The sequence below is a fragment of the Anolis sagrei genome, chromosome 1, assembly GCF_037176765.1.
Source record: "Anolis sagrei isolate rAnoSag1 chromosome 1, rAnoSag1.mat, whole genome shotgun sequence".
NCBI lineage: Eukaryota > Metazoa > Chordata > Lepidosauria > Squamata > Dactyloidae > Anolis > Anolis sagrei.
The window spans coordinates 5,079,397-5,105,656 of NC_090021.1; the positions used below are offsets into that span (position 1 = coordinate 5,079,397).

At 46.1% G+C, this 26,260-nt stretch overlaps 1 protein-coding gene across 1 annotated transcript in view; it reads right to left on the reverse strand.

The window, feature by feature from the left end:
• LOC132761649 (zinc finger protein 850-like) overlaps positions 1-21,717 on the reverse strand; it is a 39,340-nt gene extending 17,623 nt beyond the window's left edge. Inside the window, exons 1-2 of the mRNA XM_067462088.1 lie at positions 21,665-21,717; positions 12,728-13,836 (exon numbers count right to left, since the gene is read on the reverse strand). Coding sequence (XP_067318189.1) covers positions 12,728-13,656 — 929 coding nt within the window. The 5' untranslated portion in view covers positions 13,657-13,836; positions 21,665-21,717. The remainder of the gene's footprint in view (positions 1-12,727; positions 13,837-21,664) is intronic.
• Between the last annotated feature and the right edge of the window lie 4,543 nt (positions 21,718-26,260).

A 26,260-nucleotide genomic window follows, 5' to 3' on the forward strand; every position in this document is an offset into this window, starting at 1 on the left:
ACATGGTGGTTGTTAGAATGGTCCAGCATTTTTGTGTTCTCAAATAAAATGCTGTGTCCTGGTTGGTTCATCAGGTGCTCCGCTATGGCTGATTTCTCCGGTTGGAGTAGTCTGCAGTGCCTTTCATGTTCCTGGATTCTTGTTTGGGCGCTGCGTTTGGTGGTCCCTATGTAGACTTCTTGTCCACAGCTGCATGGTATACGGTAGACTCCTGCAGAGGTGAGAGGATCCCTCTTGTCCTTTGCTGAACGGAGCATTTGTTGGATGTTCTTGGTGGGTTTGTAGATTGTTTGTATGTTGTGTTTCCTCATCAGCTTTCCTATGCGATCAGTGGTTCCCTTGATGTATGGCAGGAACACTTTTCCTCTGGGTGGATCTTCATCTTGACTCTCGTGGCTTGTTCTTGGTCTTGCAGCTCTTCTGATGTCTGAGGTGGAGTATCCATTGGCCTGTAGAGCCCAGTTGAGGTGGTTCAGTCCATCTTGGAGGAAGTGGGGTTCACAGATTCTTTTTGCACGGTCTGCCAAGGCTTTTATGGTGCTTCTTTTTTGACTTGGGTGATGGTTGGAGTTTTTATGTAGATATCTATCTGTGTGTGTGGGTTTTCTGTAAACGGTGTGACCCAATTGTTGATCTGGTTTGCGGATGACTAGGACATCTAGAAAAGGCAGTCTTCCTTCCTTTTCTTTTTCCATAGTGAACTGGATTTTTGGGTGGATGCTGTTAAGATGTTCCAGGAACCTGTTGAGTTCTTCTTCTCCATGGCTCCAAATGGTGAAAGTGTCATCCACATATCTGAACCGTATCGTGGGCTTTTTGGTTGCTGTTTCAAGAGCTTGTTTTTCAAATTGTTCCATGTAGAAGTTAGCTATGACTGGGCTGAGAGGGCTCCCCATAGCTACTCCATCTTTCTGTTCGTAGAATTCATTGTCCCACTGAAAATAGCTGGTGGTGTCCTCATCAACAGTGACAAATATTTTATATTTATCGTGTCATCAGCAACCAGACATTTGTATTACATTTTTAACAAAAACAAACAGACAGAGCACAAAATTTGCAAGCTTGGTAGTTGATTAAATGTCCTTTGACCAGTATCTGGCCACTTGGAGTGCCTCTGGTGTTGCTGCAAGAAGGTCCTCCATTGTGCATGTGGCAGGGCTCAGGGTGCATTGCAGCAGGTGGTCAGTGGTTTGCTCTTCTCCACACTGACAAACAACAAGAAATACTGTTTACCCACAAGCATCAAGGAATTACATACTTCAGAAACCAACACTTTCTAATTACTTTATTTTCCAGATCACCAGACTGGGCCACAGCAACGCCTGGCAGGAGACGGCTAGTAAATAAATAAATAAATTTGTGATGTCTTGGCAGCTGCTCAGGGGTGTTTCAGGGGTGCCAGTTTCCAACAGCCCTACATCTCCCGGTGGAAGTACTTGGCACCTGGAGCTGCAGCTCATCCTGGCAGCCTTCCCTTCTCACTCTGCTGGTGTCTCCTGATGATGTTTCCATTGTGACACGTTCCCCTGACATTTAAGGGATGTGGAGGAGGAGGAGGAGGAGGAAGGGGGCACCTACCGAGAACTGGCATCTTCCAGGCTGACCTTCCCTGCTGAGACCCTGCTAGGCACTGTGTGTGTCGTATTTACTCAAGTCTAACGTGCCACAGAATCTAAAGTGCCCCTCCATTTACAAAGCCCTGAAGCCAAAAAAGAAAAAAGAAAAGGATTTCCTGCTGAATGTAATGCCCAGCGCCATAACACACCCTCTTTTTGTCACTTGGCCATTGCAGTCTCTGCCTCTGAGAATCCCTTCTTTCAACACAAAAGTGTTGGAGCACCAAAGCTTCCAGTATTGGAAATTCCATAACCTATTGGAAATAAGTGCCCCATAATCTTATCGAAAAGATAAAAATGTTATCACATCAGTTCTGCAAATGTGAAACTTCATGAACATGCGGAGACCACCTTTTGAAAACCACTAGTCAAGAAAAGCATGACCTTGTTAGAAGTCAACTCTTTGAACAAGTGATATTCGTAAGCATTCATGTAATGGCACACGGGCAACTCATCTGTTAAACTGAAGAACCATGTCTTTAAACTGCCAAGGATAAAGACATGCCATTACAAAAATAGATTTGGTTAGTGTTGAGTTTCATCCCTGACTCTACAAGGCTCCAGCCCTCAATGAGTACTCAGCCTAGATAGATTAGGATGAGGGATTCCTCCCCCATATTCCTCAAGCATGCTTATCTTAAGAAGGGGCTTAGAGGGCGGTTTGTCTTATTTATCCCGCATGCCACTGTCTCCTTCCTCTTTTAATACTTAGTGTTTCGTCTCCCAGGAGCCTGGTTTGTCTTACCTTAACGTTGCTTCCCCTTGCATTTCTCTCAGAGCTGTTGCAGCTTTGCAAAGCCCTAGAAGGCTAGCAGCTCAGAGGCAGAAAAGCCTGCTTGCAGGCCTCTTTGCAATGATTGGCCTAGAGAGCAGCTCTTTGAGCCCGCCCCTGCTCCCAGGGAAAGACCTCCATTTTAGAGGCCTCCCTGCCCTTTCAGTTGGGAAAAAAGATTTCAGATGTGCTAGAGGCCAGCAGGAAATCCTAGAGAAATCATTGCAAGTACTAAATATATAAGTAAATAGATCAAGTAGGCCATAGATAGATAGATTTGGGATATAAAGATCAATTAGGCCATAGATAGATAGTGTCGCGACCCAAGGAACACAGATTGTCTCAAACAGCAATTGAGATGCAAAATAATAGTCTTTTAATGAATAACAAACTTAAAGAGGCACTTTAACAGCAGTGAAGGCAGTTCAAAAGGTGTTTTCAGGCAATAATGTAAACAGTAGATAATCCGGATATCTAACAGGCTAGAATAGCAACCAAAAGAAAACAGGAGATACAAGAGCTAGTAGCAAAATGCAAAGCAAAATAGTCTTTAAGTAATGCAAAGTTCAAAGCAAGGTCCGATAGGCAAATGCGTAGTCCAGTCAATTCCAAGGTCAGGTAGCCAGGCGTAACACTCACGAAAGCAGATTCCAAGGTCCGAAGAAGCACGGCAAGGAAACAGGATACTGGAAATCCAAGCAAGGTTAGGCAGAGTAACAACACGTAAACAACACTTTGTCGTCTGCAAAGAAACGGTTCCCAATGTGCTCATTTTATTCACTATCACTAGATTGAGATTCATTAGTCCCATCTGATTCTCCTTGCGCAGCTGAAGCATCTAAGCCACGCCAAGTCTGCCACCTTTGTTCTAATGCCTGATCCTGCCAAGATGATCCCTCTTTCCAGTTATCCTGAAAACCCTCAAAATCATCGCTGGAGGTTGCTTGATTGCAAATGTCCCTAATGTTCTGAACCAGAGTCCAGTCTAAAGGCTCCTCCATCTCATCCTCACTTTCACTGGAATTGTCTGCTGTGTCTTTAAGCCTCTTAGACATAGTGTCACTATCACTGCCAGATTCACTGGCCACTCTCTTTACTCCCCGGTAATCTGCTTCCATAGCTTCTTCTGGGCCAAATCCTGCAAAGTCCTCTGAATCACTTGAAGCCAGAAAGATGTCACGAATTCGTTTCAGCTGACGCTGATTCTCATCTGCCTCTGCATCACTTCTTCTCCTTCTCCTACTACTAGTAGTAGGTATGGTGCCAGAATGCTGAGTCTCAACAGATAGATTTGGGATATAAAGATCAATTAGGCCATAGATAGATAGAAATACAAATATATTGAGTAATTGAGTCATAGATAGATAGTTTAAAAGAGAACAATTGAGTTATAGATAGAGAAGCTTATTGAGTTTATAGAGAAATTATAGATAGTATTGAGCATTTGCCTCCAAAGCTAATTTTGGGCTATAGATAGGAGAAAAACCTGCTTTTTCTTACTATAGGGGCTCAAGATTAGGATAGAAGAATTTCAGAATCCACTATACCCTTTGGAGGAAAGCTAATTCATTATCTGAATGCAACAAAGCTCATCTCTACGCTTTACCAATTGACTGTTTGTAACGTTGATAAGCCATGCCAAGTCTACAAAGACTTTGTTAATACATACCCTGTTTGCTGTTCCATACTTGAAGTGGGCTCAGTTACTCAGAAAGCTCCAACCCTTAAGAAAGATCCCAGCGGTCCGCCCAGACAAAGATAGCAGCACATCATCGTTTCATCTTTAAGGCGTCTGAGTGTGATGGCACACTTAGCAATATGATCTCTTCAGGGAAAATGTAACTTCATCTTTAAAAGGTATTTTTATTGCCCTGGTGAGGAAATTCACGATGAAGACAGAAGTGAACGGCCGTACATTGTGACTGATGACCTGGGTGAAAAAGGCGGCGGGAGACTTGTATGACACAGGCATCAAAAAACTCGCCCCACGGAAGACAAAATATAGACTCTTGAGACAGGATTACAGTTAACCAAGTAAGTTTACTGAAACAAAAGGCAAAGTTAACTTCCGTCAGAGTTCTTGAATCAAAATAAAATATGACAAAGACTAAGTTTGTTGCTTGAATTTGGTTTCTATAAGGGGTTTCCAGTGTAAACAAACTATCCTGGAGCTCTTCTTTATGCACTGCTATTTCATCAGGGTCTCTGGAAGTTGACAAGGTGTGCGTGCCATATTGCAGGTGTTTCCAAGCACCTTCAGCCTTTACAATCAAATGGCTTTCCTTTTCCAGCAACAGTTTAGGGCCTTTTCTGTCGGGTGCGAGCGGTGGCTGAGTGAATGTCTGTCTGTACCTCCTTCAGAAAGCCTATCCATTCTAGTTGCTCACTAGTTGCCAACATAACAAACTCTATGTGAGTGAAGAGGACTGAGTGTGTGAAGAGCCTCCTAGTTCCTTTTCCTCAGATAAATGTAAAAACAGACACAAATCACACCGTATCCCTGCTCCTTTTAAACTATCAGCACGAATCCCATTGAAATCGGTATAGATTGGTGAAGGCAAAATGGTGGCTGTGTGATGAATTGCCTGCCTTTTAAACCAGACAACGTCATCTGTGCGCATTCAGAAGAAGATCTACAAGCCACTCTAAACACCTTTGCAGAAGCATACGAGAAGCTCAGCTTGTCACTGAACATTGAAAAAACCAAGGTGCTTTTCCAGCAGGCACCAGCCACCCCCTCTCCAATGCCAGAGATACAGCTTAACGGTGTAACATTAGAAAATGTTGATCATTTCCGCTACCTTGGCAGCCACCTCTCCACCAAAGTCAACATCGACACCGAAATACAACACCGCCTGAGCTCTGCAAGCGCAGCATTTTTCCGAATGAAGCAGAGACTGTTCGAGGACCGGGACATCCGTAGGGATACCAAGGTGCTTGTTTATAAAGCTATTGTCCTCCCAACCCTGCTCCATGTCTGTGAGACGTGGACTGTCTACAGACGTCACATGCAACTCCTGGAACGATTTCATCAGCGCTGCCTCCGAAAAACCCTGCAAATCTCTTGGGAAGACAAGCGGACAAACGTCAGCTTGCTGGAAGAAGCAAAGACCACCAGCATTGAAGCGATGGTCCTCCGCCACCAACTCCGCTGGACCGGCCATGTTGTCCGGATGCCCGACCACCGTCTCCCAAAGCAGCTGCTCTACTCTGAACTCAAGAACGGAAAACGGAATGTTGGAGGACAGGAAAAGAGATTTAAAGATGGGCTCAAAGCCAACCTTAAAAACTCTGGCATAGACACTGAGAACTGGGAAGCCCTGGCCCTTGACCGCTCCAGCTGGAGGTCAGCTGTGACCAGCAGTGCTGCAGAATTCGAGGAGGCACGAGTGGAGGGTGAAAGAGAGAAACGTGCCAGGAGGAAGGCGCGTCAAGCCAACCCCGACCGGGAACGCCTTCCACCTGGAAACCAATGCCCTCACTGCGGAAGAAGATGCAGAGCAAGAATAGGGCTCCACAGCCACCTACGGATCCACAAGGAAATCCATAATGGAAGACCATCTTACTCGTCCAACGAGGGATCGCCTAAGTAAGTAAGTAAGTAATTGTGGGGGGAAATGTGGAGAACCATTGTGATTGGCTGGGAGAAAGTGGGCAGAGCTTAGTTGAAGTGCAGGAAAAAAGGAGCCTTGAGGAGTGTTTTTTTTTTTTTTAATTCTGACAGTCAGCCAGATTCTGAGTGTCGAAGAAGTTAGTCAGGTTCTGCTGTTTGAAGGAGAGAGTTAGGAGGAGGGTGCTGTGTCGTACTGGATGAGAGCTAACAAATTGAAACTGAATCCAGACAAGACAGAGGTCCTACTGGTCAGTCGTAAGGCTGAACAGGGCATAGGGTTACAGCCTCCCCCTGAAGACGCAGGTTCGCAGCTTGGGTGTGATCCTGGACTCATCGCTTAGCCTGGAACCTCAGGTCTTGGCGGTGGCCAGGAGAGCTTTTGCACAATTAAAACTTGTGTGCCAGCTGTGCCCGTACCTTGGGAAGTCGGATCTGGCCAGTGGTCCACACTCTTGTTACATCCCAAATAGATTACTGCAACGCACTCTACGTGGGGTTGCCTTTGAAGAATGTTCGGGAACTTCAATTAGTCCAGCGGGAGGCAGCCAGATTACTCACCGGAGTGTCATACAGGGAGCACACCACCCCTCTGTTATGTCAGCTCCACTGGCTGCCGATCCAGTTCCGAGCACAATTCAAAGTGCTGGTTTTAACCTACAAAACCCTATATGGTTCTGGCCCAGCGTATCTGTCCGAGTGCATCTCCCTCTATGTCCCGCCTCGGAGTTTAAGATCTTCTGGGGAGGCCCTGCTCTCGGCCCCGCCTCTATCACAAGTGAGATTGGCGGGAACGAGGGACAGGGCCTTCTCTGTGGTGGCCCCTCGGCTGTGGAACTCCCTGCCTAGGGATATTAGATCAGCCCCCTCCCTCCTGACTTTTCGGAAGAGAGTAAAAACCTGGCTCTTCAAGCAAGCATTCGGAACCCCGGAATAGATAGTCAAGCTTGAGATGGGAGAATGACCCAGGAACGGCCAAGACGATGAAACGGATGAGGATTGGAATGAGAGGATATAGCTCTTTTTAAATTGTTATTGCACTGTCTTTTTTGTCTAAATGCACTTAATTGTTTTGCTGTTGTATTGTATTGATGGCATCGAATTGTGCCGATATGTAGTCGCCTGCGGGCTGATATGGGCGGGATATAAGTGATGTAAATAAATAAATAAATAAATAATTCTCGGTGGTGGTGGCCCCTCACCTGTGGAATTCACTCCCCGGGGAAATTAGATCAGCGAGGCCCCTCCTTTAGAAGGAAATTAAAAACATGGATTTGGGACCAGGCGTTTGGGTAATCTGGCAGATAAATAAAGGACAACGACAACTGATAGGAATGGACAATGTGGAATGAATGAACTTATGGACTCTGAGTTGGCCAACGTTGAGCTTGAGATTGGTTTTATTGACTGTGATATATAATTGATTGTTTTAACTGTTATAACTGTTTTAATTGCTGTTTATATATGTTTGTCTGTATTATTGAGTAGGCATCGAATTGTGCCTTTTGTAAGCTGCCCTGAGTCCCCCCTCGGGGGTTGAGAAGGGCGGGGTAGAAATACGCAAAATAAATAAATAAATAAAGTCAGTGAAGCCGAAGAGTTAGATTAGAGTATTCAGAGAGCTATTAGGGAAGAATAGCTGGTATACTGAATAGAAACAGATCCCAGGAAAAGGACTGTTTGAAGTAATAGGATTCTAGTCAGGAGGAAGTCTGCTAGGCTTCCTGAGGAAGTTGAGAGTTGTTATTGGAAACCAAGTACTGAACTGTTTTAAGTAACCAAATAAGCTTCATCTCGTTCTTGCAACCATTACGCTTAAGTGCCTGTGTTTTTGAAAATCTCGCAAATAAACATTTTTGTTCTTTGTTAACAAACAACTGTCTCAGTGTGAAGCAGTATTCTTAACAAGCTAGGGAAACAGAGTTACCAGATTGGTGGCAGCAATCTACTTAAAAGAATTCCAATATTAATCACCTCAGTGTCCTGTGCCCTTAGTGCGAATTCAGCACCATCCAGCTACTTACAATACATTTGGTCAAACAAGAAAACTAAAAGCCTTTTATTTTGGTTGTAGCCTGATTCAATAGTAAAACACCTTAGAATATTACTTTATTTTGGTGGCAGCGTGTTATATAAATTGGTGACAACAGGCCAGGAGATTATTGGGTTTGCCCTGTGCGTGCGCGCTCCTTTTAAACTATAAGCACTAATCCCATTGAAATCTATATAGATTGGTGAAGGCAAAATGGCCACCGCTTCTTTTGAGGAGACAATATGGCAGCCACAACTTTGATGAAGACAGTATGGCCACCGCTTCTTTGAGACTGTAAGGAAGTGTTAATCCACCTAATGCCACCAAGAACTGTAAGGAAGTTCCGAGAATGCTAAATTAAACTGCCACCATAATGTATAGAGACTCTAGTATTAAAGTCTCTGTTTGTCTCTATTTGCGTTGTGAGGTAACTTTGGTAGAGTGGAATGCACCGAACGTAAAATCAATGGAGATGAGGCAGGTTTAAAATAACAAAGAGAACAAGTTTATTGTTAAACAAAGCGTATTGTTGCAATATTAAGATGTTGAGCTTGGCATATGCTTGATGGTTACAATATGGCTTGGTTGAGATACATTCAGTCTTTTGATGTTACAATCTTATAAACTCCTTCTACAGTGAAGCGCTTTATTATTTCAGTGTTCCCTGTTGTGAATATTTTCACTGTTTGTCCTATACCGGATCAAACCACTGATCTCCAGTCTTCCACTACTGGCGATCCTAAAACGCCTCTGTTAGATTCTTTTTACTCAAGCAATCTAACAAGGTTTCACCTTCAGCTCCTTTGCTGAAGAAATATTCACAATCACTAAAAACTAACTGAGTCTACACTGCTTCACTTCTCAGAGTCCCTTCCTGACTCTGCTACTATCTCAGAGTCCTTATCTGACTCTGCTCCTCTTCTCAGGGTCTCTTCCTCCTGACTGAAACTTAACTGTCACTTTCAAACCTTTTTCTCTTTAAGCTCCTCCCACCTCCTCTTCTGCCTTGTCTCCATGGCAACCTATCTCTCACAGCTAGGCCATGGCAACCAATGTAGAACACAAATACAGTTTTAAACACATTATAATAAACACTTTATAATAAACATATCTCTACAGAGACAATATGGCCGCCACAACTATGATGCTTCTATAAAAGAGGCTTAAAAGGATGAACACCAAATGGCTGCCAAAACTATGAACCCCCTTTTTTTTTTTGGCACCAAAACACCTCTTTCAGCCAAATAGCAGTTGCGAGCCTAGCCCTTTTCACCCTCTCACACACCCCTCACAGGGGGCAAGCTTCTAATGTCTTTAAAGGGCAGGCAGACAGGTATTTCTCACTTTGAAAACTGCCCTTCTCTCCCTCATAAACTTCAGGGAGCGGGCCCGATCTTTTTTCTCTCAATAAGCAATCTAATCGGCAGGGCCGAACTGGAACACAGCGCTACAGAAGCTGTGCCTTTCTTTCTCCCACACCCCTCTCAGGGAGCAGGCTATCTCTTTATTTTTCTATACGCGACACCAAAATGGCAGGGCCAAGCAGGACCGCAGCACTGTGTAAGCAGGGCCTTTCTCTCTCCCACACCCTTCACAGGGAGCAGGCTTTTACTTTAACTTTCTATTGGCGATCCATTCGGCAAGGCCAAAGAGGTCTATAGCACTGTGATGGCACGCTGGGTGTAAAAGGAAAACTATAAGTCTGGCTATTCCCGGTGGCTATCGGTATACCCTCTGATGTACTTCAGTTCTTTAAAATAAAGACTCTTGAGACAGGAGTAAAGATAATCAAATAAGTTTACTGAAACAAAAGGCAAAATTAACTTCAGTCAAGAGTTCTTGAAAGGCGAATCAAAATAAAATATTACAAAGACAGTTTGTTGCTTGAATTTGGTTACACTGGAAATGAACACTTGACTATATTTGCACAACATGACTTAAAATACTTGGCTATAATTGTGGGAAGTCATTTGGTAAAATACTTGGCTATTGAAAGTAAAATATTGGACTAAAATGGTAAAGTATAGAACTATAATAACTATATGATAGAAATACAAGCTAAAATGACTATTTTGTAAATACTTTTGGTAAATACTAAGCTATATGATATATACACAGCTATGTTGGTAAATACTATTTATGCTAATGGTATAGTACAAGCTATGATCATGGTATGTACAAAGCTATATCGGTAAAGCACTCTGGGCTATAGTGGTAAGTACTAGACTATGTTGACTATGTGGTAAATACACAACTATGATGAGGTATATACGTGCTATAGAATGCCTGTTTAGATTGCCAGGCCAAGGAACCCAGACAATTATGGCCTTCTTCTCTAAAGCTTTAAGCCAGAATAAGGAGGGAAAACCCTTTCAGACAAGCTCTGAGGCAAAAAGGCTAAACCAACAGAGCCAGGCCTATAGGAGGGTTTAAGCTCCACCCCTAAAACTGAGCACAAATGGAAAAGTCCAAGACATCACAGATGACAAAATGTATTGAACTGAATGGTGATCATGTGGAAAAATAATCTAACACCTATGCTATAATCCACGTAAGATTTATTCAAACATATTCATTCTTTGTATTTTTAAAAAATCTCGTAACCTGACTTTCTGGATGTTCCTCATACAGTGTGAACTTTGCACTTGGAGGGAAGCAGAAGAAGGACGCTCACTTTTAACCTTCACCACAATTCCAGTCATAGAATCCTAGAGTTGGAAGAAACCTCGTGGGCCATCCAGTCCAACCCCTTGCCAAGAAGCAGGACAATCGCATTTGAAGCACCCCCAACAGATGGCCATCCAGTCTCTGTTTAAAAGCCTCTATAGAAGGAGCCTCCACCACACTTCGGGGTAAGGGTTCCTCTTGTGAACAGCTCTCACAGTTAGGAAGTCTTCCTAATGTTCAGATGGAATCTCCTTTCTTGTAGTTTGAAGCCATTGTTCTGTGTCCTAGTCTCCAGGGCAGCAGAAAACAAGTTTGCTCCCTCCTCCCTGTGACTTCCCCTCACACATTTATACATGGCTATCATGTCTCTTCACTCTTCTCTTTTGCAGGATAAACATGCCCAGCTCTTTAAGACGCTCTTCATAGGGCTTGTTCTCCAGACCCTTGATCATTATAGTTGCCCTCCTCTGGTCATATTCCAGCTTGTCAATATCTCTCTTCAATTGTGGTGCCCAGAATTGGACACAGTATTCCAGGTGTGCTCTAACCAAGGCAGAATAGAGCATCTACCCAGCTGTAACTCTTTCGAAAGAAGAGATCAGCTGAGTTTGGCATGACTTGTTTTTGATAAATCCGTGCTGACTATTAGTGATGACCACAGTAGTCGATGAGCTACTGACGACTGGTACTGTTTATTTGCTTCCACTTGCTTCACATTACACAGCAGTGCTACCAACTTCTCCCACGAAAATACCCCATAAGAGCTACATGTCTTGTAACCTTACTTTCTGGATAACTTGTGTATTTAATAATTAAAGTATAAAAATAAAATTCAAACTTGGAGCCATGCGACCGACATATAGGCAGAAATCCATATGTCCTTTGTCATCCTTGTCTATCATGTGGATGTTAGAAATATTAAATACTAGAATTAAGGAAGACAGCTGTATTGAAGGAGTGAAAATACAAGGACAAGAATTCAAAGTTAAAGCATATGCTGATGATATGTTATGCATTAGAGAAGAGCCACTGAAAAGTATTCAAAGTTTGATGGAAATGATTAATGAGTATGGGAATGTGGCAGGATTAAAAATGAATAAAGAGAATTCCATCTTCTTCACTAAAAATTCTGTCAAAAAGCAATATTGATAGAGAATTTATCAGCTGGTAAGGTAGCCTCGCAAGTAACATGTCTAGGATTATGGCTAACCAACAAAAATAACTTCTTTCAAAATAATTATGAAAAAACATGGAAGGAGATTAAAGAAAATTTGGAAAGATGGCAAAGAATTCAACTAACTTGGGTGGGGAATATAGCGGTGATAAAAATGATGATCTTACTCAAAATGCTGTTTTTATTCCAAAATCTACTAATATTTAAAGGAGTGAGAATTTTCGAACTTTGGCGGAAGGATTCAACTAAATTTACATGGAATGGAAGAAAAGCTAGCATTGCTTACAAAAACCTAACAACGTCAAAGAGAGGGGGGCTTAGCGCTGCCAGACATTAGTTATTAATATGAAGTGGTAGGCTTCAGCTGGCTAAAGGAGTGGGTTAGATTAGAAAATCGAGTTTTACTCTGCCTAGAAGGATATAAGCTAAGATTTGGCTGGAATAAGAGTAAGTCTATTTGCGATTTTGAAAAGATATAAGACTTGTTTATGCAGTAGTGAGTATATAAAACAAATTTGTCGATATTATTATATTATATTGATACTCAAAATCTTATAACCTCTGGTTACTAGTTGAATTGAATTACCATGTTGCAAAAGGATGCATGTCTAAAAAGAGTGTCACCAATATGACGAGTTTGGAAAGCTCTGTTTTCGGGAGTCTCTCTGGGGTCAAATACTACTGCTCCTTCCAATGTGAATTCTAGGTCTATATAGATTTGAGCTCCCTTAAGAAGCTCTTTCCACACACCATGCATTTCTAGAGTTTCTCCCTAGTGTGGGTCCTTTGATGCAATCGTAGATTTCCACTTTTAGTGAAGCTGTGTCCACACTCCAGACATTTATAGGGTTTCTACCCAATATGAGTCTTTTGATGTGAACGTAGACTTGAATTCTGTGTGAAGCTCTGTCCACACTCAAGGCACTTATAGGGTTTCTCCCCCGTGTGAGTCCTTTGATGCAAACGTAACTTTCCATTATCAATGAAGCTCTTTCCGCATTCCAGGCATGTATAGGGTTTCTCCCCAGTGTGAGTCCTTTGATGTCTATGCAGAGGTCCACTACCAGTGAAGCTCTTTCCACACTCAAAGCATTTATAGGGTTTCTCCCCAGTGTGAGTCCTTTGATGCGAACGTAGATTTGAACTCTGAGTGAAGCTCTGTCCACACTCCAGGCATTTATAGGGCTTCTCCCCAGTGTGAATCCTTTGATGTGATTGTAGATTTCCAATCTGAGTGAAGTTCTGTCCACACTCCAGACATGTATAGGGTTTCTCCCCAGTGTGTGTACTTTGATGTGAATTTAGGTGTGCGTGCTGAGTGAAGCTCTGTCCGCAGTCCAGGCATGTATAGGGTTTCTCCCCAGTGTGAGTCATTTGATGTGAACGTAGACCTGAATTATCAGTGAAGCTCTTTCCACACTCCAGGCATGTATAGGGTTTCTCCCCAGTGTGAATCCTTTGATGCACACGTAGACCTGAATTACGAGTGAAGCTTTGTCCACACTCCAGACACTTATAGGGTTTCTCCCCAGTGTGAATCCTTTGATGCACACGTAGACCTGAATTACTAGTGAAGCTTTGTCCACACTCCAAGCATTTGTAGGGTTTCTCCCCAGTGTGAATCCTTTGATGCACACGTAGACTTGAATTACTAGTGAAGCTCTGTCCACACTCCAGGCACTTGTAGGGCTTCTCCCCAGTGTGAGTCCTTTCATGTTGCTGCAGATGATGTCTCTGAGTAAAACTCTTTCCGCACTCCAGGCATTTAAATGCTCTCTCCTCCATGTCAACAGTAATAAGGTTGTTGAAGTGCAATATGGATACTTGGCACTATTTCCCTTTCTTATCTGTAAGTGAACTCAAGAAGTCAGCAAGAGCATCACCTTGAGATTATTTCTTCCTTCTTCCTATATTAACAGTTTCCTTACTGCACCCAAGAGGTGGCTCCATAGAATCTACATTTCCCTGGTGAAGAAAGAAGCAAAAGATCATTGAGGACAGGCAGAAACCTTCTTTACCTGCAAGATTTTCCCCTTTTCCTTTCATGGGTCATGTTGAAAATGAGAATACCAAGAAATGCAGTCAACAGGGTCTCAAGCACATGAAGAGAGGGGGGAAGGAAAGGAAGGGGAAGGAAAGAAAGGGAGGCATGAAGGAAGGAAAGGGAGGAAGAAGGAAAGAAATGAAGATAAGGAAGCCGTGAAGGGAGGGAAAGAAGGAAAGGAAGGAAGGTCCTTCACTCAGACACACCTTCCTCTTGCATGGTGTGATGGATTTCCCTACCTTAGAAGACCAGGGATAGCTCAGAATTAGGCCTAGTGGTTTGGCATTCTTTTTATATAGAAGCTAGAGGCAACCATTTTAGGTGAAGGCATTTATTTATTTATTTATTTCGGTTTCTTCTACCCCGCCCTTCTCACCCCGAAGGGGACTCAGGGCGGCTTACAAAGGCACAATTCGATGCCAGCATCACATAAGAGTAGTAAAACAAGATAACATCAATTAAACAGTTAAACAGTTGAACAGCTAAACAACAATTCCTGCATTACAACCCTAAAACCAATAAAACCAATAAAACAATACAATCCCAATTACCCCTCATAGACGGTCAGCGTTCGCTATCTCATAGTCCAATTTCCAATTCCACACTGTCAGTCCTGTCAGTCCTAGTCGTTTGATTGTCCTTATGTAGTTGTCAGATTGCTCAAAGGCCTGGTCCCACAACCACGTCTTTACTTTCCTCCTGAAGGAGAGGAGGGATGTTGATGCCCTAATTTCTCCCAGGAGTGAGTTCCACAGGTGAGGGGCCACCACCGAGAAGGCCCTGCTCCTCGTCCCCACCAACCTCACTTGTGAGAGCGGTGGGGTCGGGAGCAGGGCCTCCCCAGATGATCTCAGACTCCGGGGTGGGACGTAGAGGGAGATACGTCCGGACAGATACACTGGACCGGAACCGTACAGGGTTTTGTAGGTCAAAAGAAGGGACAAGGCTTGTAGGCAGCCTGGGGGAAATGTGGAAAACAATTTTGATTGGCCAGGAGTAAGTGGGCGGAGGTTGGCCGAGTGGAGAAACAAAAGGAACCTTGGAGTTTTGAATTCTGACAGTTAGAAAACGGCAGTTCTGGAAAAGGAGTCGGAGGAAGGGAGGAAAAGTTAGCGGTTGGGAATTGTGAAGCCAGGAGTGAGTTTAGAGAAGTTCAGTGAGAACTTAAGGAAGAATAGTTTTATAGTGGTTAAAAACAGATCCCGGGGATAGGGCTGTTTGAGAATTAGGGTCTAGTTAGTGGAAGATTACCAGATTCCTGCAAATTTCGAAAGTTAAACCGTAACCTGAAGTTTTGAAGCATTGAACTGTCCTACGTAACATTAAGCTCCTTACACTACTGTAACCATCACAATTCGTTGCCTGTTCTGAATGTTCAAATAAACATCTTTCTTTATTGTTAATGAAACACTGCCTCTGTGTGCCTCTCTGGTCAAGAATCCCCATACCCTAGACTGGGGAAGCGTATTTTGAATTTGGTGGCAGCACTACTCGGAAGACCTTGGTATTTATACCCTGAGTTCGAATTCGGACTACTCCATTTTGCTTCAGTGTACTCCAGTTAAACCTCAAGTGACCCTTCTTAATTTTGGTGGTGGCCCAGTCGAAGATCAATTCCTTGAGTGAATATTGTTTTGTTTTGCCCTGCTCAGTGTTCAGAGTCTGAGCTCTTCACATATAATTGGTGGCAGCAGTGGGATTAAATAGAAAATGGTCCACCCTGCCACGTGAAAGGACACAGAGTGTCTCTTCACATTTATTGGTCGCAGTGGCTTGTTTTGGCCTTGCCCCAATTAGGCCATTACACGTGGAGTGCGGCAGAGGCAGCTGCCTCCTGGTCTGGATGTTAAAAGGACAATGTGTGTGTGTGTGTGTAAGTGTGAGCGTGCGTTGTTGGGGGCAGCCGAGCAGGGCAAGCAGACAGAAAGGAAGGAAGGAGTTGAAGAAGAAAGGGGAGGGATCTACAGCAATGGGGGAGAAGAAGAGGGAGGAAAGAAAGAAGGAGTTGGAGGAGGAAGAAGGGAGCAGGAGGCAGAGGAATGGCGGAATTCAAAAATAAAACTCGTTTCTGCCTCTTTCTTTCCTTCCTTCCTGCAGTGAAGGAAATGAGGCAAGAAAGAGTTGGCGAAGAAGGGAACTGCCTCCCTCCTGCCTGCTGCTTCCTCCGGGCATCTTGGAGGAGGAGGGAAAGCCGGGGGGGGGGGGGGGGCAGCCAAGAGGAGAGAATTTAAGAGCCCAACCACTCACCTCCTCCTCTCTTTCCTCCTCTTCCTCAATTCTAAAGCAGTGGCGGCAGCGGCGCAACTTCAGGCTGACCCTTGTGTTGTTGTTGTCTTTGCTGCTGCTGTTTCAGGGAGGAAGAGGAGGACAGTGGGTGGGGTGGGCTCCAAAAGTCCCTCCCGCACCCGCTCACCATCAGAAGCAGCAGCAGCCTTCTTCCTCTCATCTTTTCCCCAGCCTTCCTCGCTTCCTCCTCCCCTTCTTTCTTGCTGGGGGCTCCGTTGCTGCTGCTGCCGCTGCTCATCCTCCCCTTCCTCTTCCTCCCTGGCCAGCCAGTCTCAGAGGAGGACGATGAGTAGCGGTTGCAAGGGCATTGGAGCCTCGCCTGCCATTGGGCTACGCTGCTGCCATGGCCGCTACTCATTGTCCTCCTCCGGCCGCTCCATGGAGGCAAATTCCAGCCCACTTTGGAGCCTCGTCTCCAAGCTCCATAGGCCCTTGACTCAAATATAAGCCGAGGGAGGTTTTTCCAGCCCCCAAAAAGGACTGAAAAACCCGGCTTATATTTGAGTATATGTGGTAATATAACACAAGGAGTCATACAAATTAAACACAATACATTAAATGCATAAAATAGTATACCACATCCTGAGGTAGATCAAGGCAAGGATATATGTAAAAGTATATTCATCTTCCTCCTCTCCATAAGCTAGATTGCGAAGATAGGTCTTTAAATGACTTTTTACAAAGAGAAGAGAGGGGACCATTTTTAGTTCTTCATGATGGGGAGCAGCCACGGAGAAGGCCCCCTATCTTGTTCTCACCAACCGTGCTTATGGCGGGTGTGGGAGCAAAAGCAGGGCCTCCTCCACAGACCACAGTGCTCATGCTGTTTTGTATGCAGAGACGCGGCTTTTCAAATACTTGGTTAGGGCTTTATTTATTTATTTATTTATTTGGTTTACTTTTACCCCGCCCTTCTCACCCCGAAGGGGACTCAGGGCGGCTTACACATCCAAGGCACAATTCGATGCCCATAGCATACATCAATAATAAGCAATAAAACAAAATAACAAATTAGCAAACAACAACAACAACAATACATTGCATCTAAACCCGTTAAAACCAATAAAACCAATAAAATTTCATACAAACCGATACAAACCGCTTCTTCCTTATTGCCAGTCAATGTTCGCTATCTCATGGTTCAGAGTTTTCTTCCACATTTATCAGTCCACATATATCAGTCCTGCCGGTCCTAATTGCCTGGTTGTCCTATCTAGTTAGCAGATTGCCCGAAGGCCTGGTCCCACAACCACATCTTTGCTTTTCTCCTAAAGGACAGGAGTGATGTCGATGCCCTGATATCCACTGGGAGCGAGTTCCACAGGTGGGGGGCCACCACTGAGAAGGCCCTGCTCCTCGTCCCCACCAGCCTTGCTTGGGAAAGCGGTGGAGTCGAGAGCAGGGCCCCCTCAGATGATCTTAAATTCCGTGGTGGGACTTAGAGGGAGATACGTTCGGACAGATACGCTGGACCGGAACCGTACAGGGTTTTGTAGGTCAAGACCAGCACCTTGAATTGGGCTCGGAACTGAACCGGCAGCCAGTGGAGCTGACACAGCAGAGGTAATAACCAGGACTGTATTGAGCACAGAAGCAGACCGGCAGCCACTGGAGCTGCCATAACATGGGAGTGGTTCTCTTCTTGCACTGGGCTCCAGTTAGTAAGCTGGCTGCCGATCTCTGAACTTGTTGTAGCTTCCAAACCAACTTCAAAGGCAGCCCCACATAGAGAGCCTTGCAGTAGTCCAGACAAGACATAACTAAGGCATAGACTACCGTGGCCATATCTGGCGCCTCAAGGTATGGGCGCAGCTGGCGCACAAGTTTTAACTGTGTGAAGCCGCTCCTTGCTACCGCCAACACCTACAAACAATCTCCAGCTCCACCAAGACAAGTCAGCAAATGCTACGTTGAGCAAGGGGTAAAAGGGATCCTCTAACCCCAGAGTTCTCAAACTTTTAAAGCCATGCAGCCCTTTTTGAAGGGAAACTTTCTCGTGCAGTCCCAAGAAACTTGCATTTTAAAGTTTAACAGAGGGGCAGGGCCAGTGACAAATGCTGAATGTTTATGTGAACTAATTGAAAAAAAAGTTCACTGCACATGTCTTGTTTGTAATGCAAAATGAAAGAAAGCACAATAAAAGGTAAAGGTAAAGGTTTTCCTCTGACATTAAGTCCAGTCGTATCTGACTCTGGGGTTGGTGTTCATCTCCATTTCTAAGCCAAAGACCCGGCGTTGCCCATAGACACCTCCAGGATCATGTGGCTGGCATGACTGCATAGAGCAATGCAGCATTTAAATGAAGAACAATCTTATCCAAAATAAATGTAACTCTATTTCAGTGGAAAACCCCAGGGGCCACCCAGTCCAACTCCCTTCTGCCACGCCGTAAAAGCCATCAAAGCACCATGAATAGATGGACCTCCAGCTTTTGAAATAACAGCAACAAGGACAGAAGCAATGCCACGGGCCACCCACTTCAACCTCTACTGCCATGTAGTAAATGCACAAAGTGCAGGTGGAGAGGCCTTGCAAACCAGGGTGGCCTTGGCACATAAAGGGTGGTTTGGGTGCAGGGAGAGAGGCTTGGGTGTGAGGAGTGGAAGACGAGGGGACTTGGGTATGGGGAGTGGGAGTGGGAAGGGAGGGGGTTGGGTGTGAGGAGTGGGAATGGTGGGGGCTTGGTGTGAGGAGTGGGAAGCCAGAGGGGTTGGATATGGGGAGTGGGAAGGGAGGGGGCTTGGGCATGAGGACTGGGAAAGGAGGAGACTTGGGTGTGGGAATAGATGGGGATTGGGTGTGGTGAGCGGAGTAAGTTGGGAATGGAGAGTGGGCAGGGAGGGGGGCTTGGGTGTGAGGAGTGGGAAGAGATGGGGATTGGGCAATGGGATGGGAGAGGTCTTGGGTGTGGAGAGTGGGAATGGAGGGATCTTGGGTGTGGGGAGTGGGAAGACAGGAGGCTTGGGTATTGGGAGTGGAAGCGAGGAGGTTTGGATGTGGGGAGAGGGAGGGGGGTTGGGTGTAGGAAGGGAGGAGGTTGGTTGTGGGGAGTGGGAAGAGAGGGGGTTGGGGGTGAGGAGTGGGAAAGGAGGGGGCTTAGAGTGAGGAGTGGGAAGCCAGTGGGGTTGGATATGAGGAGTGGGAAGGGAGGGTGCTTGGGTGTGGACTGGGAATAGAGGGGGGTTGGTTATGAAGAGTGGGAAAGGAGGAGACTTGGGTGTGGAGAGTGGGAAGAGATGGGGATTAGGAAGGGAGAGGGCTTAGGTGTGGAGAGTGGAAATGGAGGGGGTTGGGTATGGGGGGGTGGGAAGGGAGGGGGTGTGTACAATCAATGGGAAGGGAGAGGTCTTGGGTGTGGAGAGTGGGAATGGAGGGGGATTGGGTGTGGGGAGTGGGAATGCGGCTTGGGTGTGAGTACCTATGGAGTGTGGCTTGAGTGGCGGGAGGGCCCCTTGGGTGTGGGGAGTCGGCAGGGGGTTCGATGCTGCAGCCCACCTACCAATGTGACACCTCTGCACCCAAAATAAGGCTCAGCCAACAAGAAAGTAGTCAACTGAGGTAAAGTTTATTCTAAAAAGAAGGGTAATATAGAACAAGCTAATTCAGAACTACATCTCAAAGTAAATACTAGAAAAGCGCCTCTGAAGTCTACATAAAAGACAGAAGAATGAATACATCCCAAATACTGATTTCAAGGAATGTTCCAAAATTCAGGTTACAGTCGTAATATTCTTGATGCAGCAAACCACACAGATCACTATGGAAAATAAAGCCTGAAATCCACAGAACTTAGACCAAGAACTATATCCAAAACACGACTCTCTAATTCCAAATCAGGAAATGTGACATGAAAGCAAGGCCTGAAATCTTCTATCCTGGAGCTCATGAAAACAGGGTAACTTTCTCGTAAATATGCAAAGTTGCTATCACAAAGAGTAACTCGGGAAGCTGACTTAAGAAACCTACTCCTTTCCATGAGACACTAAGGCTCGACCACCTGGCATTTCTTTGCATCTGACGCACTGTGAGAACCTTAATAGCCTCTGCCTAGCATTATCTTAGGGGTCCCCAGTGGCGCCGTGAGTTAAACCACTGAGCTGCTAAACTTGTTGACCGAAACGTCGCATGTTCGCATCCGGGGAGCAGAGTGAGCTTCCGCTGTCAGCCCCAGCTTCTGCCAACCTGTTGTTGTTCATTTGTTCAGTCGTCTCCAACTCTTCGTGACCTCATGGACCAGCCCACGCCAGAGCTCCCTGTCAGCCGTCACCACCCCCAGCTCCTTCAAGGTCAGTCCAGTCCCCTCAAGGATGCCATCCATCCATCTTGCCCTTGGTTGGCCCCTCTTCCTTTTGCCTTCCACTTTCCCCAGCATCATTGTCTTCTCCAGGCTTTGCTGTCTCCTCATGATGTGGCCAAAGGACTTCCACTTTGTCTCTAGTCTCCTTCCCTCCAGTGAGCAGCTGGGCTTTATTTCCTGGAGGATGGACTGGTTGGATCTTCTCGCAGTCCAAGGCACCCTCAGAACTTTCCTCCAGCACCACAGCTCAAAAGCACCTCTCTTCCTTCGTTCAGCCTTCCCTAGCAGTTTGAAAACATGGAAATGTGAGTAGATCAATAGGTAGCACTCCAGCAGGAAGGTAATGGTGCTCCATGCAGCTATGGTAGCTAGTACATGACCTTGGAGGTGTATATGGACAATGCTGGCTCGCTGGCTTAGAAATGGAGATGAGAACCAACCCCCGGAGTTGGACACAACTGGACTCAACGTCAGGGGAAAACATTTACGTGTATCTAGCACGATCTCCTCTTAACCGAAGGCGCTGAGAGATGGGCAACCCCCCAGCCCCTCCCGGCTGCCCGGCATCCCTCCCAGGGTCAGGCCAAGCCTCTGGCTGCCTTTCATGGGAAAGACTCTCACTCCCATCAGGTCTGCCTGGGAAGGGATTCCCATCATCATCATCATCATCCCGAGAAGGACTCCTTCCTCCCTCCCTCAGGCACACATCATAAACATGATAACAAAACTGCATAAAATATACATGGTAAAAATGTATTTCTATAGAAGATGTAGATTAGAACGTGTTTCTATAAAAGATATATTGAAATATACACAGAACGGAGATCAAAACACAAGGGACAGAGTTGGAAATCCTTAAGCTGAAGGGGAAGCGGAAGGCAGGCTCTAAGAGGAGGAGACTCACTCCAGAAGGGCCTGGGCCTCTCTCTCTCTCTCTCCTTCAAGGCCTGGCCTCCCGGGAGGAAGGAAGGCCTCCCTCTCTCCTTCTCCCCTCCCGGCCCAGCCCTGCCTGCCTGCCTGCCCCACAAAGGAGGCCAAAGAGGGCACCAAGGCATTCCTGTCCCACCTCCGCCTGCCTTTGTCCTCTTGGGAGAGGCCGGAATGGCTCCCGGGTGGGAAACAGAGGAGGAAGGGCGACTCCACTCACAAACCCTCCTCCTCCTCACCTTTCCCTTCTGGATTCCTTGTCTTCCTCCCAGAAATGGCGGCGGTGAAGGGGGCGTGGCCTTGGAGGCGTCGGCGCGTTTCTGACGCAAAGTGGGCGTGGCCACGGGACTTACAAAAGGGGCGGGGCCTGCGCGGCCAAAGGGGCGGGGCTGGATAGCCTCTGGGGGCCCCTCCCTCCCTCATAGAATCATAGAATCCAAGAGTTGGGAGAGACCTCCTGGGCCATCATCCAGTCCAACCCCATTCTGCCAAGAAGCAGGAATATTGCATTCAAAGCACCCCTGACAGATGGCCATCCAGCCTCATAGAATCCTAGAGTTGGAAGAGACCTCCTGGGCCATCCAGTCCAACCCCATTCTGCCAAGAAGCAGGAATATTGCATTCAAAGCACCCCTGACAGATGGCCATCCAGCCTCATAGAATCCTAGAGTTGGAAGAGACCTCATGGGCCATCCAGTCCAACCCCATTCTGCCAAGAAGCAGGAATATTGCATTCAAAGCACCCCTGACAGATGGCCATCCAGCCTCATAGAAGCATAGAGTTGGAAGAGACCTCCTGGGCCATCCAGTCCAACCCCATTCTGCCAAGAAGCAGGAATATTGCATTCAAAGCACCCCTGACAGATGGCCATCCAGCCTCATAGAATCCTAGAGTTGGAAGAGACCTCATGGGCCATCCAGTCCAACCCCATTCTGCCAAGAAGCAGGAATATTGCATTCAAAGCACCCCTGACAGATGGCCATCCAGCCTCATAGAAGCATAGAATCAAAGAGTTGGGAGAGACCTCCTGGGCCATCATCCAGTCCAACCCCGTTCTACCAAGAAGCAGGAATATTGCATTCAAAGCACCCCTGACAGATGGCCATCCAGCCTCATAGAATCATAGAATCCTAGAGTTGGAAGAGACCTCCTGGGCCATCCAGTCCAACCCCATTCTGCCAAGAAGCAGGAATATTGCATTCAAAGCACCCCTGACAGATGGCCATCCAGCCTCATAGAATCCTAGAGTTGGAAGAGACCTCATGGGCCATCCAGTCCAACCCCATTCTGCCAAGAAGCAGGAATATTGCATTCAAAGCACCCCTGACAGATGGCCATCCAGCCTCATAGAAGCATAGAATCAAAGAGTTGGGAGAGACCTCCTGGGCCATCATCCAGTCCAACCCCGTTCTACCAAGAAGCAGGAATATTGCATTCAAAGCACCCCTGACAGATGGCCATCCAGCCTCATAGAATCATAGAATCCTAGAGTTGGAAGAGACCTCCTGGGCCATCCAGTCCAACCCCATTCTGCCAAGAAGCAGGAATATTGCATTCAAAGCACCCCTGACAGATGGCCATCCAGCCTCATAGAAGCATAGAATCAAAGAGTTGGGAGAGACCTCATGGGCCATCCAGTCCAACCCCATTCTGCCAAGAAGCAGGAATATTGCATTCAAAGCACCCCTGACAGATGGCCATCCAGCCTCATAGAAGCATAGAATCCTAGAGTTGGAAGAGACCTCCTGGGCCATCCAGTCCAACCCCATTCTGCCAAGAAGCAGGAATATTGCATTCAAAGCACCCCTGACAGATGGGCATCCTGCCTCATAGAATCCTAGAGTTGGAAGAGACGTCATGGGCCATCCAGTCCAACCCCATTTTGCCAAGAAGCAGGAATATTGCATTCAAAGCACCCCTGACAGATGGCCATCCAGCCTCATAGAAGCATAGAATCAAAGAGTTGGGAGAGACCTCCTGGGCCATCATCCAGTCCAACCCCATTCTGCCAAGAAGCAGGAATATTGCATTCAAATCACCCCTGACAAATGGCCATCCAGCCTCTGTTTAAAAGCCTCCAAAGAAGGAGCCTCCACCACACTCCGGGGCAGAGAGTTCCACTGCTGAACGGCTCTCACAGTCAGGAAGTTCTTCCTCGTGTTCAGATGGAATCTCCTCTCTTGTAGTTTGAAGCCATTGTTCCGCGTCCTAGTCTCCAGGGAAGCAGAAAACAAGCTTGCTCCCTCCTCCCTGTGGCTTCCTCTCATATATTTATACATGGCTATCTCCTCTCAGCCTTCTCTTCTTCAGGCTAAACATGCCCAGCTCCTTAAACCGCTCCTCATAGGGCTCAGGACTCAGAAGTGGGGGGAGGGGGGAACCCCAGGAGGGCCTCCCTGGCCTCTCTTCCCCCCACAAGCAAGGGGGGGGGGGACACACAGGAAGGAACAACGTTCTCCACTCAGGAAGAGAAGCTGGTTCACATTCTCCTCCTCCTCCTCCTCTTCTTCTTATTACTATTATTATTTTATATCTTCCTCAGGGCTGGAGGCAGAGCACAACATAGTTAAGACACTTGGATTGTATGGCAAGAAGGGGGGGGGGGGCAGACTGGATGATATTTCAGGTCCCTTCCAAACCTGGGGGGTCTGGTGGGGTGAGTCTCCTTCTCTAGAGGTCTCTGAAACAGAGGCTGAATGGCTATTTGATGGGCAGGGTGGGATTGTATGTCTTCCTGCAGAGCAAGAAGGGGGAGTCAGACTAGATGCCCTTTGAGGTCCCTTCCGAACCTCATACAGACCTTCTTGGAGTCTGGTGGAATCCCTTCTCTGTGCTCTCCACTGGGCAGGCTTGGCTTGTGTGTCTTTCTGCCTGGCAGAAGGGGTCAGACTAGCTGACCTTTGAGCCCCCTTCCACATGGAATATAGGCTTCTTTGGAGTTTGGTGGAGTCTCCATCTCTAGAACTCTTTAAATCAAAGGCTGGATGGCCATCTGTTGGGCAGGCTGGGATTGTATGTCTTCCTGCAGAGCAAGAAGGGAGAATCAGACTAGATGCCCTTTGAGGTCCTTTCCAAACCGCATATAGAATTTCTAGGAGTCTGGTGGAGTCTCCTTCTCTAGAGCTCTTTAAATCAAAGGCTGGATGGCCATCTGTTGGGTGGACTTGCATTGTTGTCTTCCTGCCTAGCAAAAGGGGCCAGACTGGATGCCCTTTGAGGTCCCCTCCAAATCACATATAGACCTTATAGGAGTCTGGTGGAGTCTCCTTCTCTAGAGTTCTGTGAAAGAGATGCTGGCTGACAAGGCTTGGGTTGTGTGCTTTCCTCCCTGGCGGAAGGGGCCAGACCAGATGGCCTTTGGGAGGGGGTCTCTCTCACCTCCAGGATTCTGCCCTACTCCCATGGGTCCCTCTTGCCTTTTCTCCCTTCTCCCTTTTCCTCCTGTCTTGGAGCCACTCATACTTTGTGATGCCTTGGCAGCTGCTCAGGGGTGTTTCGGGGGTGTCATCTCCCCTCCATCTGCCAGGGTGAAGTGCTTGGCACCTGGAGCTGCAGCTCATCCTTCCCTAGTCCCTGCTGCTGCTGCATCCATTGTGACACGTTCTCCTGACATTTAAGTGATGCGGAGGAAGAGGAGGAGGAGGAAGGGGGCACCTACTAAGAGAGCGACACCTTCAAGGCTGACCTTCCTTGCTGAGGCTCTGCTAGGCGCTGTGTGTGTCGTATTTACTCGAGTCTAATGTGCCGTAGAATCTCATGAATGTAATGCACAGTTGCAGAAAACACATCTTCCTGTCGCTTGGCCACTGCAGTCGCTGCCTGCTGGGAATCCCTTCTTTCAACACAAAAAAGTTGGAGCACCAAAGCTTCCAGTATTGGACATCCCATAACCTATTGGAAATAAGTGCGCCAAAACTTTATCGAAAAGGTAACCACCATGTCACATCCGCTTGGCAAATGTGAGTCTCCCTGAACATGTGGAGACCACCTTTTGAAAACCACTAGTCAAGTTTGTGACAACCACAAAAACAAAGTTTCTAGGGTACAACAACTACTTTCAAAGGAAGAACCAAGCAATTGAAAAGGAAACAACACTTTGACAACAGAAACATGTTTTTTTTCCAAATTTTATTTCAGTGTTATAATACTTTCATTACGATTCCATATAAATTATTATTACTTATCCCCAAGTTAATGCAAACAATTGCATAATACTTTGTTTTATAGTGTTTAATGTACTTAATGTTAATTTAGCTGTATTTTAATTGTATATTGTTGTTAAGGCACTGAACTATTGCCTATCTGTAAGCCGCCTTTAGTCCCCTCCGAGGTAGAGAACGCAGGTTATATAGTGAATAACTAACTAAATAATGATTCCCCACACATTATTATTATTATGGTGTTTTATAGAATATTTTAGCTGATTTTAGCTCTGTTGCAACCAGCCTTGAGGAGAGGATGGCAAGAAATAAAATTATTATTATCATCATCATCCATGAAAGCCATGCCTGCAAATATGGAGAAAGAGTTGTACTGAGAAGCTGGATTCAGATGTGCAGCAAAGAAAACCAAAGTCAGACCCGAAAAAGCAAGAGATGATTTGAATTTTTATGCTTCAATTATCAAATACGAGGGTTATCCGAAAAGTGAGGTTACAAGGCATGTAGCTCTTATGGGGAATTTTTGCAGGAGAGGTTTGTATCACCGCTGTGTAGTGATAAGCCAGCAGAAGCCAACGAGCAGTGCCGGTCGTCAGTGGCTCATTGACTGGCATTGTGGTGAAGGTTACAGATGAGCTTCTATTTCTTACCCTTGCGTTTCCCTCCAAATGTTA